At 46.9% G+C, this 14,391-nt stretch overlaps 1 protein-coding gene and 2 pseudogenes across 1 annotated transcript in view; 2 read left to right on the top strand and 1 right to left on the bottom strand.

Annotated features, from left to right (window-relative positions):
• The window catches only part of LOC140600491 (rap1 GTPase-GDP dissociation stimulator 1-like), a 76,303-nt gene extending 74,336 nt beyond the window's left edge, over positions 1-1,967 (top strand). The window contains 1 exon segment of the mRNA XM_072768765.1: positions 1,896-1,967. Within this exon segment, the coding sequence (XP_072624866.1) occupies positions 1,896-1,967 (72 nt within the window).
• A 265-nt stretch (positions 1,968-2,232) lies between these two features.
• Positions 2,233-4,703, top strand: LOC140600489 (metal transporter CNNM3 pseudogene; annotated as a pseudogene).
• A 5,482-nt stretch (positions 4,704-10,185) lies between these two features.
• Positions 10,186-11,238, bottom strand: LOC140600488 (rap1 GTPase-GDP dissociation stimulator 1 pseudogene; annotated as a pseudogene).
• Positions 11,239-14,391: the final 3,153 nt, after the last annotated feature.

Genomic DNA, 14,391 nt, shown 5'->3' with positions numbered 1-14,391 from the left:
GCTCGGAGGGGTGCAGGCGGCGGCTCTGCGGAGGGGGCTGCGTGGCCAGGAGCGCGAATCCAACAGCGCAGACCGGGAGCACAGGGCGCCGGGACACAGCCCAGGATCCGGCCTCTCCCCGGGACAGGCAGAGGCCGGGAGGGCCCAGGACAGCAAGGGCGCTCCTGACCCGAGCTGAGCAGATCAGCGGCCCCACCCCGGAGCCTCCAGGCCCCTGCAGACGGAGTAGTTCCTGTGGGAGCTGAATCCAGGTTTCCAGAGCTTCAGCAACCACTGGGGTTGTTCCTCCTGTGGCCTCACGGGGTAAACAACCCCCACTGAGCCCTGCACCAGGCAGGGGGCAGAGCAGCTCCCCCAAGTGCTAACACCTGAAAATCAGCACAACAGGCCCCTCTCCCAGAAGACCAGCTAGACGGACAAGTTCCAGGGGAAGTCAAGAGACTTAAAGTATACAGTATCAGAAGATACTCCCCCGTGTTTTTTTTCTTTTTTTTTTTCTTTTTGGTTTCTGATCGCTTCCTCCACCCTTTTTTCCACCTTTCTTTCTTTTTCTTTCTCTTTTTCTTCTCTTTTTTCCTTTTTTCTTCCTTTTTTCTTCCTTTTTTCTTTTTCTCTTTTCTTTCCTTCTGTCTCTTTTTCTCCGTTTCCCAATACGACTTGTTTTTGGCCACTCTGCACTGAGCAAAATGACTAGAAGGAAAACCTCACCTCAAAAGAATCAGAAACAGTCCCCTCTCCAACAGAGTTACAAAGTTTAGATTGCAATTCAATGTCAGAAAGCCAATTCAGAAGCACTATTATAAAGCTACTGGTGGCTCTAGAAAAAAGCATAAAGGACTCAAGAGACTTCATGACTGCAGAATTTAGATCTAATCAGGCAGAAATTAAAAATCAATTGAATGAGATGCAATTGAAACTACAAGTGCTAATGACGAGGGTTAACGAGGTGGATGAACAAGTGAGTACATGGAAGACGAGTTGATGGCAAAGAGGGAAACTGAGGAAAAAAGAGACAAACAATTAAAAGACCATGAGAATAGATTAAGAGAAATAAGTGACAGCCTGAGGAAGAAAAACCTACATTTAATTGGGGTTTCCCAGGGCGCCGAAAGCGACAGAGGTCCAGAATATGTATTTGAACAAATCCTAGCTGAAAACTTTCCTAATCTGGGAAGGGAAACAGGCATTCAGATCCAGGAAATAGAGAGACCCCCCCCTAAAATCAATAAAAACCATTCAACACCTCGACATTTAATAGTGAAGCTAGTAAATTCCAAAGATAAAGAGAAGATCCTTAAAGCAGCAAGAGACAAGAAATCCCTAATGTGGGACCCAGGAAATTTAACAAAAATCCCCTACCCCTAGACAAGCAGTGCAGGACTAACTCTACACCTGCCACCTCCTGTATCACACCCACATGACCTGCTTATTGCTTAGGGCACTGCCCCACCCTAGTCAAGCCCAGGGCACACCCTAATCGGAAATTGGCTCAGTGATAGGCCAGTTCAAATGGATACTTTAGGGTAAAATGTAATTCAATCAGCCACCTGTGTGTGGACCGACGTGACTGCAACTTTCTGCGTATCCCATTGGCCACTGGTCCCTATAAAGCTGCTATGCCTTTTAGTCTGGGGGTCCAAGTCCCTGCTCCGCTGTGTCGGGTATACTTGGACCCAAGCTTGAGCTTGTAAATAAACCCTCGTGTGTTTGCATAGGTGTCGGCTTCTTGGTGGTTTCTCGGATTCACAATCTTGGGTACATTTGGGGGCTCGTCCGGGATCGGAGAGACCTCCAGGACCCTATCCGGAGTGTTTCACGCGTGGTGAGTGCACTTAACTTTTTCCACCTTTTGTGCGCATATTCTCTGAGAGCTCTAAACTGTACTTTACCTGTAGGAATTCCAATATATATTGGGTCTGCATGGGCTTAGGTGGACGCGCTGGCGGGCCATCGACCAGGGGTCTTGAGGAGATGTCCCTTGCCCCTGCCTGGAGGACTGAGGTCCTCATCCATAAGGAGGACAAGGGTCCTCATCTGTAAGGAGGACAGGGTCCTCATCTGTAAGGAGGGTCGGCTGCCAGCCCTTCCGGTTACCTTCTGTTTCGTCTCCGCAGTCGCACTGGAATGTTTGTCTGTGTTATTGTGTTCTTGTTACCCGTTTTGCGCGCTTGTCTGTATTACTGTGTCTTTAACTGCCATAACTGTCTACATAAGGAGAGGGGACAGCAGGCGATGGCGGCGGCGGCTCGTCTAGGCTGGTTGCTCGCCAGTGCTGTGCCAGGGCATCGCCGCCAGGGAGGCTGCGTGGGGCCCGTGGGTACTGGGCATCAGTCTGGAGGAAGACGGAGACAAGGACGTGGGGTGGGAGTGCGCCTCTTCGGCTCAGGCGTGGCCAACAGCTCCTGGTCCTGGGTGGCCCCCGAGGGGGTGGGCTGCCCCGAGGGCCTGCTGGCCGGGACGCCTGGGAAGGCGGTGCCTGGAGCCCGTGCGGCCCTGGGTCGGCCGCACCCTGGGCGTGTTGTTGCTGCTGGCCAGCCTGGCGCAGGCGGCGCTGGCGGTGCTGCTGTACTGCATGGCCGGGCAGCGCGCCGTGCCCTCTGTGCTGGGCAGCACGGGGCTCGTGTTCCTCGTGGGCAAGGTGCTGCCAGCTGCCGTGAGCGGGCGCTGGGTGCTGGCGCTGGCCCCACCCGCGCTGCTCCTCAGCCGCCTGACCATGCTGCTGACCCTGCCGGTGGCACTGCCCGCGGGCCAGCTGCTGGAGAAGGCAGCGCGGCCCGGGCGGCTGCAGGAGTGCATGTTGGAGTTGGCCCGCGGCGGCAGCGGCCCCTACAGTGACCTCAGCAAGGGCGTGCTGCGCTGTCGGACCATGGAGGATGTGCTCACGCCGCTCGAGGACTGCTTCATGCTGGACTTCGGCGTCCTGGCCAGCATCATACAGAGTGGCCACACGCACATCCCGGTGCACGAGGAGGAGCGCTCCAACATCGTGGACATGCTGTACCTCAAGGACTTGACCTTCGTGGATCCCGAAGACTGCACGCCGCTCAGCACCATCACCTGCTTTTACAACCATCCGCTCCACTTCGTCTTCAACGACACCAAGCTGGACGCCGTCCTGGAGGAGTTCAAACGAGGGAAGTCTCACCTGGCCATCGTGGAGAAGGTGAACAACAAGGGTGAAGGTGACCCTTTCTACGAGGTGCTGGGCCTCATCACCCTGGAGGACGTCATTGAGGAGATCATCAAGTCTGAGATCCTGGATGAGTCTGAGGACTACCAAAATGCCACCGTCAGGAAGAAGCCTGCTCCTCTGAGTGCTCCTCTCCTGCAAAAAGAGGAATTCTCCTTGTTCAAGGTGTCTGACGATGAATATAAAGTGAAAAATCTCACCTCAGCTGCTCTTGGCCACCCAGCACTTCCCGTCTCGAGAGGTGGATGTATTCAGCCCCCTGCGAATCTCCAAGAAGGTCCTGCTGCACCTGCTGAAGCATCCCAGCGTCAACCAGAAGTGAGGTTTCACGAGAGCAACCGTCTGGCTGCACACCATTACCTGTACCAGTGCGGCCAGCCAGTGGATTATTTCATTCTCATCCTGCAGGGCAGGTTTGAGGTGGAGATTGGGAAAGAGGGCCTGAAGTTCGAGAACGGAACCTTCACCTGCTACGGAGTGTCCACCCTGACAGCGCCGTCCTCGGTTCACCAGTCCCCAGTGTCCTCGCTCCAGTCCATCCACCATGACCTGCAGCCAGAGCCAGCCGATGGTGCTTGCTTGTCTGCATACTGTCCTGACTACACCATGAGGGCCCTCTCCGACCTGCAGCTCATCAAGGTCACGCGGCTGCAGTACCTCAATGCACTCCTGGCCACTCGAGCCCAGACCCAGTTGGGGGAGCAAGAGGGCGCCAGGGGATGGTTGGTGGTGGGCTTTCTACTTTGCCTTTTTCTCCTTATGCCCCCTTACTGAGGGGTGGGAGCACTGGCGGCAACTCCAGGATGGGGAGACAAGCCCCAGAATCGGAAAAGCTGGGTTTGCTTCTGGGCCTAGCCACCAGCTGGCTGAGTGACCTTAGGCAAATCACTCTGTAATTTGTCTGCGCCTCAGTTTCCTCCTCTGCCTATCAATGTTTGTGAAGTATAAAGTGTCGGTATGTACATAAGGGATGATTATTGTATGTAAACGGGGTTTCTTTGAGTTGTATAAAAAGTTAGCAATTGCCCAGTTCTTGGATTTTGAACCTGGGAACCTTAAATTGAAGTTGGAGATCCCCATAAACTCCTTGAAAAAATAATGGGAGTGTGAATTTCATTTCTTCAGTTAAGGCCTTCAGAGACATGGTAAATTTGGACCAGGGGATTTTTAGTTACCAACAGTGAAGAAACCCTAAGGTTTAAGAACAGTCTCTCCATAACCCATGAGCAGGTGTGGCCTAAGCTGAGGGCCCTCTATGAGACTGGGCCACCCCCGGACCCCCATCGATATCGGCCAGGTGACTGGGTATACGTGCATAGATACCAACACCGGATGCTTCAACCTCACTGGAAGGGACCTTACACCGTGATCCTGACCACTCCCACCGCTCTGAAGGTCGACAGGATTACTCCCTGGGTCCACTACACCCACGTCCGGCCAGTTGACCCACACGCTGTTCTCAAGGACTTTGTTCCAGAACGGAAAAGCCAACCGAACAAGGACAATCCCCTAAAGCTAAAACTGAGCCGTAATCACTTATTTCCCACCTCCAAGACTCCCTACTCTGAGGTTGTCCTTCAAAATAGAAGGGGAGGAGGAGGGGCAAGATGGCGGATGATTAGGGTCCCCAAGTCACCTGTCCCCACCAAATTACCTAGACAACCTTCAAATCATCCTGAAAATCTACAAATTTGGCCTGAGATTTAAAGAGAACAGCTGGAATGCTACAGTGAGAAGAGTTCACACTTCTATCAAGGTAGGAACACGGGAAAAAAGAAATAAAGAACAAAAGGCATCCAAGGGGCAGGGGCCCAGCGAGGAGCCAGGCTAAGGCCGGGGCGAGTGTCCCCAGGACAGGAGAGCCCCGTCCCGGAGGAGCAGGAGCTGCACCAATCTTCCTGGGCAGAAAGGCGGTCGCAGGGAGTTGGAGCAGGAACCAGGAGGGTCGGGGACGCCCTCAGGCTCCCTGAGACACTAACAGACACCTGCGCACCCAGGAGAGTGCGCCGAGCTCCCTAAGGGCTGCAGCGCGAACGGCGGGACCTGGGAGCAGCTCGGAGGGGCTCAGGCGGCGGCTCTGCGCGGAGGGGGTGCGAGTCCGGGAGCAGCTCAGAGGTGGCTCCAGCAGAGGAAGAGGCTCCGTGCAGAGGGGACTGCGCGGCTCTGGGAGAAGCTCGGAGGGGCTCGGGCAGCGGCTCCGCGGAGGGGGCTGCGTGGCCGGGAGCGTGAATCCAACAGCGAAGGCCGCGGAGCACTGGGCGCCCGGGAGACAGCCCAGGATCCGGCCTCTCCCCGGGATAGGCAGAGGCCGGGAGGGCCCAGGACAGCAAGGACGCTATTGCCCCCAGCTGAGCAGATCAGCAGCCCCGCCCCGGAGCCTTCAAGCCCTGCAGACAGAGAGCTCTGTAGTTACTGCGGGAGCTGAATCCAGGGCTGCAGAGCTGGCCCCGCCACTGCGGTTGTTCCTCCAGCGGCCTCCACTGAACCCTGCAGCAGGCAGGGGGCAGAGCAGCTCCCCCAAGTGCTAACACCTGAAAATAAGCACAACAGGCCCCTCCCCCAGAAGACCAGCAAGACAAATTCCAGCGGAAGTCAAGGGACTTAAAGTATACAGAATCAGAAGATACTTCCCCATGATTTTTTTTCTTTTTGATTTCTGTTTGCTTCCCCCACCCTTTTTTTTCCTTTCTTTCTTTTTCTTTCACTTTTTCTTCTCTTTTTTCTTTCTCTTCATTTTTTCTTTTTTCTTATTCTCTTTTCTTTCCTTCTTTCTCTCTCTTTATCTCCTTTTCCCAATACAACTTGTTTTGGCCACTCTGCACTGAGCAAAATGACTAGAAGGAAAACCTCACCTCAAAAGAAAGAATCAGAAACAGTCCTCTCTCTCACAGAGTTACAAAATCTGGATTACAATTCAATGTCAGAAAGCCAATTCAGAAGCACTATTATTTTTTTTTTTAAAGATTTTATTTATTTATTCATGATAGTCACAGAGAGAGAGAGAGAGGCAGAGACACAGGCAGAGGGAGAAGCAGGCTCCATGCACCGGAGCCCGATGTGGGATTCGATCCCGGGTCTCCAGGATCGCGCCCTGGGCCAAAGGCAGGCGCCAAACCGCTGCGCCACCCAGGGATCCCCCAGAAGCACTATTATACAGCTACTGGTGGCTCTAGAAAAAAGCATAAAGGACTCAAGAGACTTCATGACTGCAGAATATAGATCCAATCAGGCAGAAATTAAAAATCAACTGAATGAGATGCAATCCAAACTAGAAGTCCTAACGACGAGGGTTAACGAGGTGGAAGAACGAGTGAGTGACATAGAAGACAAGTTGATGGCAAAGAGGGAAACTGAGGATAAAAGAGACAGACAATTAAAAGACCATGAGGTTAGATTAAGGGAAATAAACGCCGGCCTGAGGAAGAAAAACCTACGTTTAATTGGGGTTCCCGAGGGCGCCGAAAGGGACAGAGGGCCAGAATATGTATTTGAACAAATCCTAGCTGAAAACTTTCCTAATCTGGGAAGGGAAACAGGCATTCTGATCCAGGAAATAGAGAGATCCCCCCCCCTAAAATCAATAAAAACCGTTCAACACCTCGACATCTAATAGTTGAGCTTGCAAATTCCAAAGATAAAGAGAAGATCCTTAAAGCGGCAACAGACAAGAAATCCCTGACTTTTATGGGGAGGAGTATTAGGGTAACAGCAGACCTCTCCACAGAGACCTGGCAGGCCAGAAAGGGCTGGCAGGATATATTCAGGGTCCTAAATGAGAAGAACATGCAACCAAGAATACTTTATCCAGCAAGGCTCTCATTCAGAATGGAAGGAGAGATAAAGAGCTTCCACGACAGGCAGGAACTGAAAGAATATGTGACCTCCAAACCAGCCCTGCAAGAAATTTTAAGGGGGACTCTTAAAATTCCCCTTTAAGAAGAAGTTCAGTGGAAAAATTCACAAAAACAAGGACTGAATAGATATCATGATGACACTAAACTCATATCTCTCAATAGTAACTCTGAACGTGAACGGGCTTAATGACCCCATCAGAAGGCGCAGGGTTTCAGACTGGATAAAAAAACAGGACCCATCTATTTGCTGTCTACAAGAGACTCATTTTAGACAGAAGGACACCTACAGCCTGAAAACAAAAGGTTGGAGAACCATTTACCATTCAAACGGTCCTCAAAAGAAAGCAGGGGTAGCCATCCTTATATCAGATAAACTAAAATTTATCCCGACTGTAGTGAGAGATGAAGAGGGACACTATCTCATACTTAAAGGATCTATCCAACTAGAGGACTTACGAATCCTCAATATATATGCCCCGAATGTGGGAGCTGCCAAATATTTAAACCAATTAATAACCAAAGTGAAGAAATACTTAGATAATAATACGCTTATACTTGGTGACTTCAATCTAGCTCTTTCTCCCCTCGATAGGTCTTCTAAGCACAACATCTCCAAAGAAACGAGAGCTTTAAATGATACACTGGACCAGATGGTTTTCACAGATATCTACAGAACTTTACATCCAAACTCAACTGAATACACATTCTTCTCAAGTGCACATGGAACTTTCTCCAGAATAGACCACATACTGGGTCACAAATCGCGTCTGAACCGATACCAAAAGATTGGAACGTCCCCGGCATATTCTCAGACCATAATGCCTTGAAATTAGAACTAAATCACAACAAGAAGTTTTGAAGGACCTCAAACACGTGGAGGTTAAGGACCATCCTGCTAAAAGATAAAAGGGTCAACCGGGAAATTAAGGAAGCATTAAAAAGATTCATGGAAACTAATGAGAATGAAGATACAACCGTTCAAGTCTTTGGGATGCAGCAAAAGCAGTCCTAAGGGGGAAATACATCGCAATACAAGCATCCGTTCAAAAACTGGAAAGAACTCAAATACAAAAGCTAACCTTACACATAAAGGAGCTAGAGAAAAAACAGCAGATGGACCCTACGCCCAGCAGAAGAAGAGAGTTAATTAAAATTCGAGCAGAAATGAAATCGAGACCAGAACTGTGGAACAGATCAACAGAACCAGGAGTTGGTTCTTTGAAAGAATTAATAAGATAGATAAACCATTAGGAACCTTATTAAAAAGAAGAGAGACAAGACTCAAATTAATAAAATCATGAATGAGAAAGGAGAGATCACTACCAACACCAAGGAAATACAAACGATTTTAAAAACATATTATGAACAGCTATACGCCAATAAATTAGGCAATCTAGAAGAAATGGACGCATTTCTGGATAGCCACAAACTACCAAAACTGGAACAGGAAGAAATAGAAAACCTGAACAGGCCGATAACCAGGGAGGAAATTGAAGCAGTCATCAAAAACCTCCCAAGACACAAGAGTCCAGGGCCAGATGGCTTCCCAGGGGAATTCTATCAAACGTTTAAAGAAGAAACCATACCTATTCTCCTAAAGCTGTTTGGAAAGATAGAAAGAGATGGAGTACTTCCAAATTTGTTCTATGAGGCCAGCATCACCTTAATTCCAAAACCAGACAAAGACCCCAGCAAAAAGGAGAATTACAGACCAATATCCCTGATGAACATGGATGCAAAAATTCTCAACAAGATACTAGCCAATAGGATCCAACAGCACATTAAGAAAATTATTCACCATGACCAAGTAGGATTTATCCCCGGGACGCAAGGCTGGTTCAACACTCGTAAAACAATCAATGTGATTCATCATATCAGCAAGAGAAAAACCAAGAACCATAGGATCCTCTCATTAGATGCAGAGAAAGCATTTGACAAAATACAGCATCCATTCCTGATCAAAACTCTTCAGAGTGTAGGGATAGAGGGAACTTTCCTCGACATCTTAAAAGCCACCTACGAAAAGCCCACAGCAAATATCATTCTCAATGGGGAAGCACTGGGAGCCTTTCCCCTAAGATCAGGAACAAGACAGGGATGTCCACTCACTACTGCTATTCAACATAGTACTGGAAGTCCTAGCCTCAGCAATCAGACAACAAAAAGACATTAAAGGCATTCAAATTGACAAAGAAGAAGTCAAACTTTCCCTCTTCGCCGATGACATGATACTCTACATAGAAAACCCAAAAGTCTCCACCCCAAGATTGCTAGAACTCATACAGCAATTTGGTAGCGTGGCAGGATACAAAATCAATGCCCGGAAATCAGTGGCATTTCTATACACTAACAATGAGACTGAAGAAAGAGAAATTAAGGAGTCAATCCCCTTTACAATTGCACCCAAAAGCATAAGATACCTAGGAATAAACCTCACCAAAGAGGTAAAGGATCTATACCCTAAAAACTATAGAACACTTCTGAAAGAAATTGAGGAAGACACAAAGAGATGGAAAAATATTCCATGCTCATGGATTGGCAGAATTAATATTGTGAAAATGTCAATGTTACCCAGGGCAATATACACGTTTAATGCAATCCTTATCAAAATACCATGGACTTTCTTCAGAGAGTTAGAACAAATTATTTTAAGATTTGTGTGGAATCAGAAAAGACCCCGAATAGCCAGGGGAATTTTAAAAAAGAAAACCATAGCTGGGGGCATCACAATGCCAGATTTCAGGTTGTACTACAAAGCTGTGGTCATCAAGACAGTGTGGTACTGGCACAAAAACAGACACATAGGTCAATGGAACAGAATAGAGAACCCAGAAGTGGACCCTGACTGTATGGTCAACTAATATTCGATAAAGGAGGAAAGACTATCCATTGGAAGAAAGACAGTCTCTTCAATAAATGGTGCTGGGAAAATTGGACATCCACATGCAGAAGAATGAAACTAGACCACTCTCTTACACCATACACAAAGATAAACTCAAAATGGATGAGAGATCTAAATGTGAGACAAGATTCCATCAAAATCCTAAAGGAGAACACAGGCAACACCTTTTTTGAACTAAGCCACAGTAACTTCTCGCAAGATACATTCACGAAGGCAAAAGAAACAAAAGCCAAAATGAACTATTGGGACTTCATCAAATAAGAAGGTTTTGCACAGCAAAGGATACAGTCAACAAAACTAAAACCTTTTCCTACTTCAAATAATTTCTGCATGGATTCATCTCCAAGAAGTAGAAAAACCATTAGATCTGAAGCGGTTTTGAGCTCAGCAATATCATGCCCTTTGTCACTATCCACTTTCTGCTGAACAATCTCTAGTAGACACTCTACCAGGCCTGCTTCAACCAGCTGTAGTTTAATAGCATCATTTTTCTGCCAGTGGAGCAAGAACTTCCAAAATCATTTCCCTTTTATCATGTTCTATTTGTTTCTTAAAGAGTTTTACTAGCTCTTCAGCAATGTTCGTACTGGCAAACTGTTCTTTACTTGACTCAAGTTCTGCTAAGTTACCAAATGCAACAAGACACATTTCTGTACGAGCTGCATTTTGGCAATGGATGCCCAGTAATTTCACTGGGGTAGGTATAACACCCATATTGATAAGCTGAGCTTGAAGGGAATCATTCTCATTGCTGTAGTTCATCAGCATACCACAAAAGACAGTCAAGAGCTTTTCATTGGTGGGATCTGTTATACTGCACAGTGACCTTAAATGGTCAATTACAATCTGTGCACCACCTGCTTGATCAACTGCACTTCTGCCCTCATGGCTATCGTAACATATGCTTCCCAGAGCCCTGCCCATTTGAAGTAGCACTTCCTGGTCTTTGCTATTTAGCAGCTGCACCAATGGTGAAGTCAATCCAGTATCCATACATGGAATACACATACATTCATTTTTGGCTACTTCTGCTATGACGTTAGCTACTTTGGCTGTGCAGGAAGACTGTGGAATCAACAGACTTACAAACAGCTGAAGTATTCCACTTCCTTGGATTTTTTTCACTCGTTTCCATATTATTTTGAGCCAGGGCTTGAAGCAGACAATCCAAGCATCCTTCTAAACTATCTTCAGTTCTGTCAACAGCTGTTATCTTCAACTTCTTCAAGGTATCACTGAGAGTATCTGCCATGTTTCTCCTGGAGGGTGAGGAGCCAGCAGGACGAGGCGAAGGTCCCAGTGCGGCCGGCGTGGTGCTGTGTCCTCCCCTCCCTCTACCTCGGTCTCTCCCACAGCCAGGGAGGGACCCACGGGGGGGGGTCACTGGGGAGGAGGAGCTGCTGCTGCTGATCAAACTATTTATTATTTATTTGAGTGAGAGAGAAAGAGAGCATGATCAGGAGGAGGGTCAGAGGGAGAAGCAGACTCCTCGCTGAGCAAGGAGCCTGATGTGGCCCTCGATCCAGGACCCTGGGATCATGATCTGAGCCAAAGGCAGACACTTAACCAACTGAGCCACCCAGGTGCCCCCCCCAAAAAAATTAATTTCTAAATGCTTATATTATGAAGGCTGAGTGAAGCCCTACTTAGTGTTCTTAAACTTTGACTTACCCCAAGTACCTTCCTCCCTTATCGCAGCATACTTAGAGATATCCAGGGCACATGGAGTTGATGTAGTCAGTTCTAATAATCTCCTGACAAATGTTCTGATTGGCTTTGTCTGAAGAGGGGATAAGACCTTCTTCCTTGTGGCTATTGATGGAGGCAACTGGACAGAAGAGAGATGTAAATAAGCTGGCCTTGCTGCAGAGGGATTCCATGTAGAATGGCCAATATGTTTATACTCCTATTATATTAAACCAACCACTTTAATATCTATTCTTACTAGTTAAGCCCCAGTTTCTTTTTTCCTTTTTTGTATATTTTTTGTTGGATTTCAATTTGCCAACATATAGCATAATACCCTGTGCTCATCTCGCCAAGTGCCCCCTCAGTGCCCGTCACCCAGTCACCCCAAACCCCCTCCCACCTCCGCTTCCACTACCCCTTGTTCTTTTCCCAGAGTTAGGATTCTATCATATTCTGTCTCCCTCACTGATATTTCCCACTCATTTTTCTCTCCTTTCCCCTTTATTCCCTTTTACTATTTTTTATATTCCCCAAATGAATGAGACCATATAATGTTTGTCCTTCTCCAAGTGACTTACTTCACTCAGCATAATACCCTCCAGTTCCATCCATGTCGAAACAAGTGGTGGGTATTTGTCGTTTCTTTTTTTATATATAATAAGTTTATTTTTATTGGTGTTCAATTTGCCAACATACAAAATAACCCCCAGTGCTCATCCCCTCAAGTGCCCCCCTCAGTGCCCATCACCCATTCACTCCCACCCCCCACCCTCCTCCCCTTCCACCACCCCTAGTTCATTTCCCAGAGTTAGGAGTCTCTATGTTCTGTCTCCCTTTCTGATATTTCCCACACATTTCTTCTCCCTTCCCTTATATTCCCTTTCACAATTATTTATATTCCCCAAATAAATGAGAACATACACTGTTTGTCCTTCTCCGATTGACTTACTTCACTCAGCATAATACCCTCCAGTTCCATCCATGTCGAAGCAAATGGTGGGTATTGTCGTTTCTAATGGCTGAGGAATATTCCATTGTATACATAGACCACGGCTGCTTTATCCATTCGTCTGTCGATGGGCACCGAGGCTCTTTCCACAGTTTGGCTATTGTGGACATTGCTGCTATAAACATTGGGGTTCAGGTGTCCCAGTGTTTCATTTCATCTGTATCTTTGAGGTCAATCCCCAGCAGTGCAATTGCCGGGTGGTACTAAGCCCCAGTTTTTTGAGAAGGATATTGTTCACCATATAATACTGTTATAATGTGTATCACTCATTAAGCACTTAAGTATTGGCTTTTAAAAATGCTTTACACTATGATCTCATCTAATGCTCAAAACTATCATATGTGATAGACAAAATTATTATCCACATGTTAGAGTTTCAGAAAAGTAAGCCTTAGAGAGGTCAAGTAACAATCCCAAGGCAACTCATGAAGAAGATTGAGAATCTAGGATTGAAACTAAAGCCTATATTTTTGACTACTATATGGCATTGTGTTCCACTTCATCATAGACTTTGGTAGAAATGTGGATTTGAGTGAACCTGATGATGGAAATGTGGCTCTTTAAAACATTTCTGTATCAGGCGATAGCTCAGTGAGTGTGTGTTCATTCATAACCCTCTTGGGAGCTTCTCGGGTGAAATCTGAAACTGAACCCCACACTCAGAGGGTAGGGAGAACCTGAAGAAAGAGAGGCAAGCCACTCCAGGTTGGGAGGTAGCAGGTTTAGTAAGCAATTACATGTGAGGCTTGTCTTGGGTGGCAGCAAGACAAGTGGATCCCTGCACACACCTGGTGCATCTTAAAGTTTATAGAGACCCTAACCGGGTTTGGTCACATATACTGTGCAGGTGTTGTCAACACACCTTTATCTCGAGGCTATGTCCTTGGAGTACCCCTGGGACTGGGAAAGACAAGTGGAACCTACATTACTAGGATAGGGAAAGGAATGAGGAGCCTGTGATCATTGGGTCCAGCTCACAGGTCAATCAGTGGGATTATGTCTTTTGATGATGCTCCCCAACAATTTGTAATAAATTAATAGTTGTCACTAATCTCTAGACACCAAGGAAACCAGTTATTCAAAATAGCAACAGCTTTACATGAAAGCTTGTCTACTGGTGACAGGAGGAATAAAGCCTACCAATTTATACATTTAGAAATTCAATATTCCACCTTATTTTCTATTTATTTATTTATTTATTTATTTATTTATTTATGATAGTCACACACAGAGAGAGAGAGGTAGAGACACAGGCAGAGGGAGAAGCAGGCTCCATGCAAAGGGAGCCTGACGTGGGATTCGATCCCGGGTCTCCAGGATCGCGCCCTGGGCCAAAGGCAGGCGCCAAACCGCTGCACCACCCAGGGATCCCTAGAAATTCAATATTCCAAAGACTCAGCTTTTATTCAAGATACCAGGTACCCTTCAATATTTTCCATGCTTCTGGAAGTTTTCTCTTATAACCAATCCATTACAGCTTGTTTTTTAACGCCCAAGAAGCATCATTACACTCAACAATATTACCACATAGAAAGCATGTGTACACACTAGGTGATGTTCCACTTGTACTTCAAACAGTAACCAGAATTCTACAATGCATTAAGATATTACTAAACTATGTGGAAGTCCTCAGATTTCCAAATATATTCTTAGCTCCTTTGAAGTTGAGGTCCTATCACCATCAGTTATATTCAAGTAGTTGTTACCTCAAATCCATGTGTAGAGTTCTTGGTTAGGGTAGTCTATT

Source organism: Canis lupus, chromosome 11 (genome assembly GCF_048164855.1).
Source record: "Canis lupus baileyi chromosome 11, mCanLup2.hap1, whole genome shotgun sequence".
NCBI classification, from domain to species: domain Eukaryota; kingdom Metazoa; phylum Chordata; class Mammalia; order Carnivora; family Canidae; genus Canis; species Canis lupus.
The sequence above is the reverse complement of the archived record's forward strand: the minus strand, read 5'-3'. Positions and strand labels throughout refer to the sequence as shown.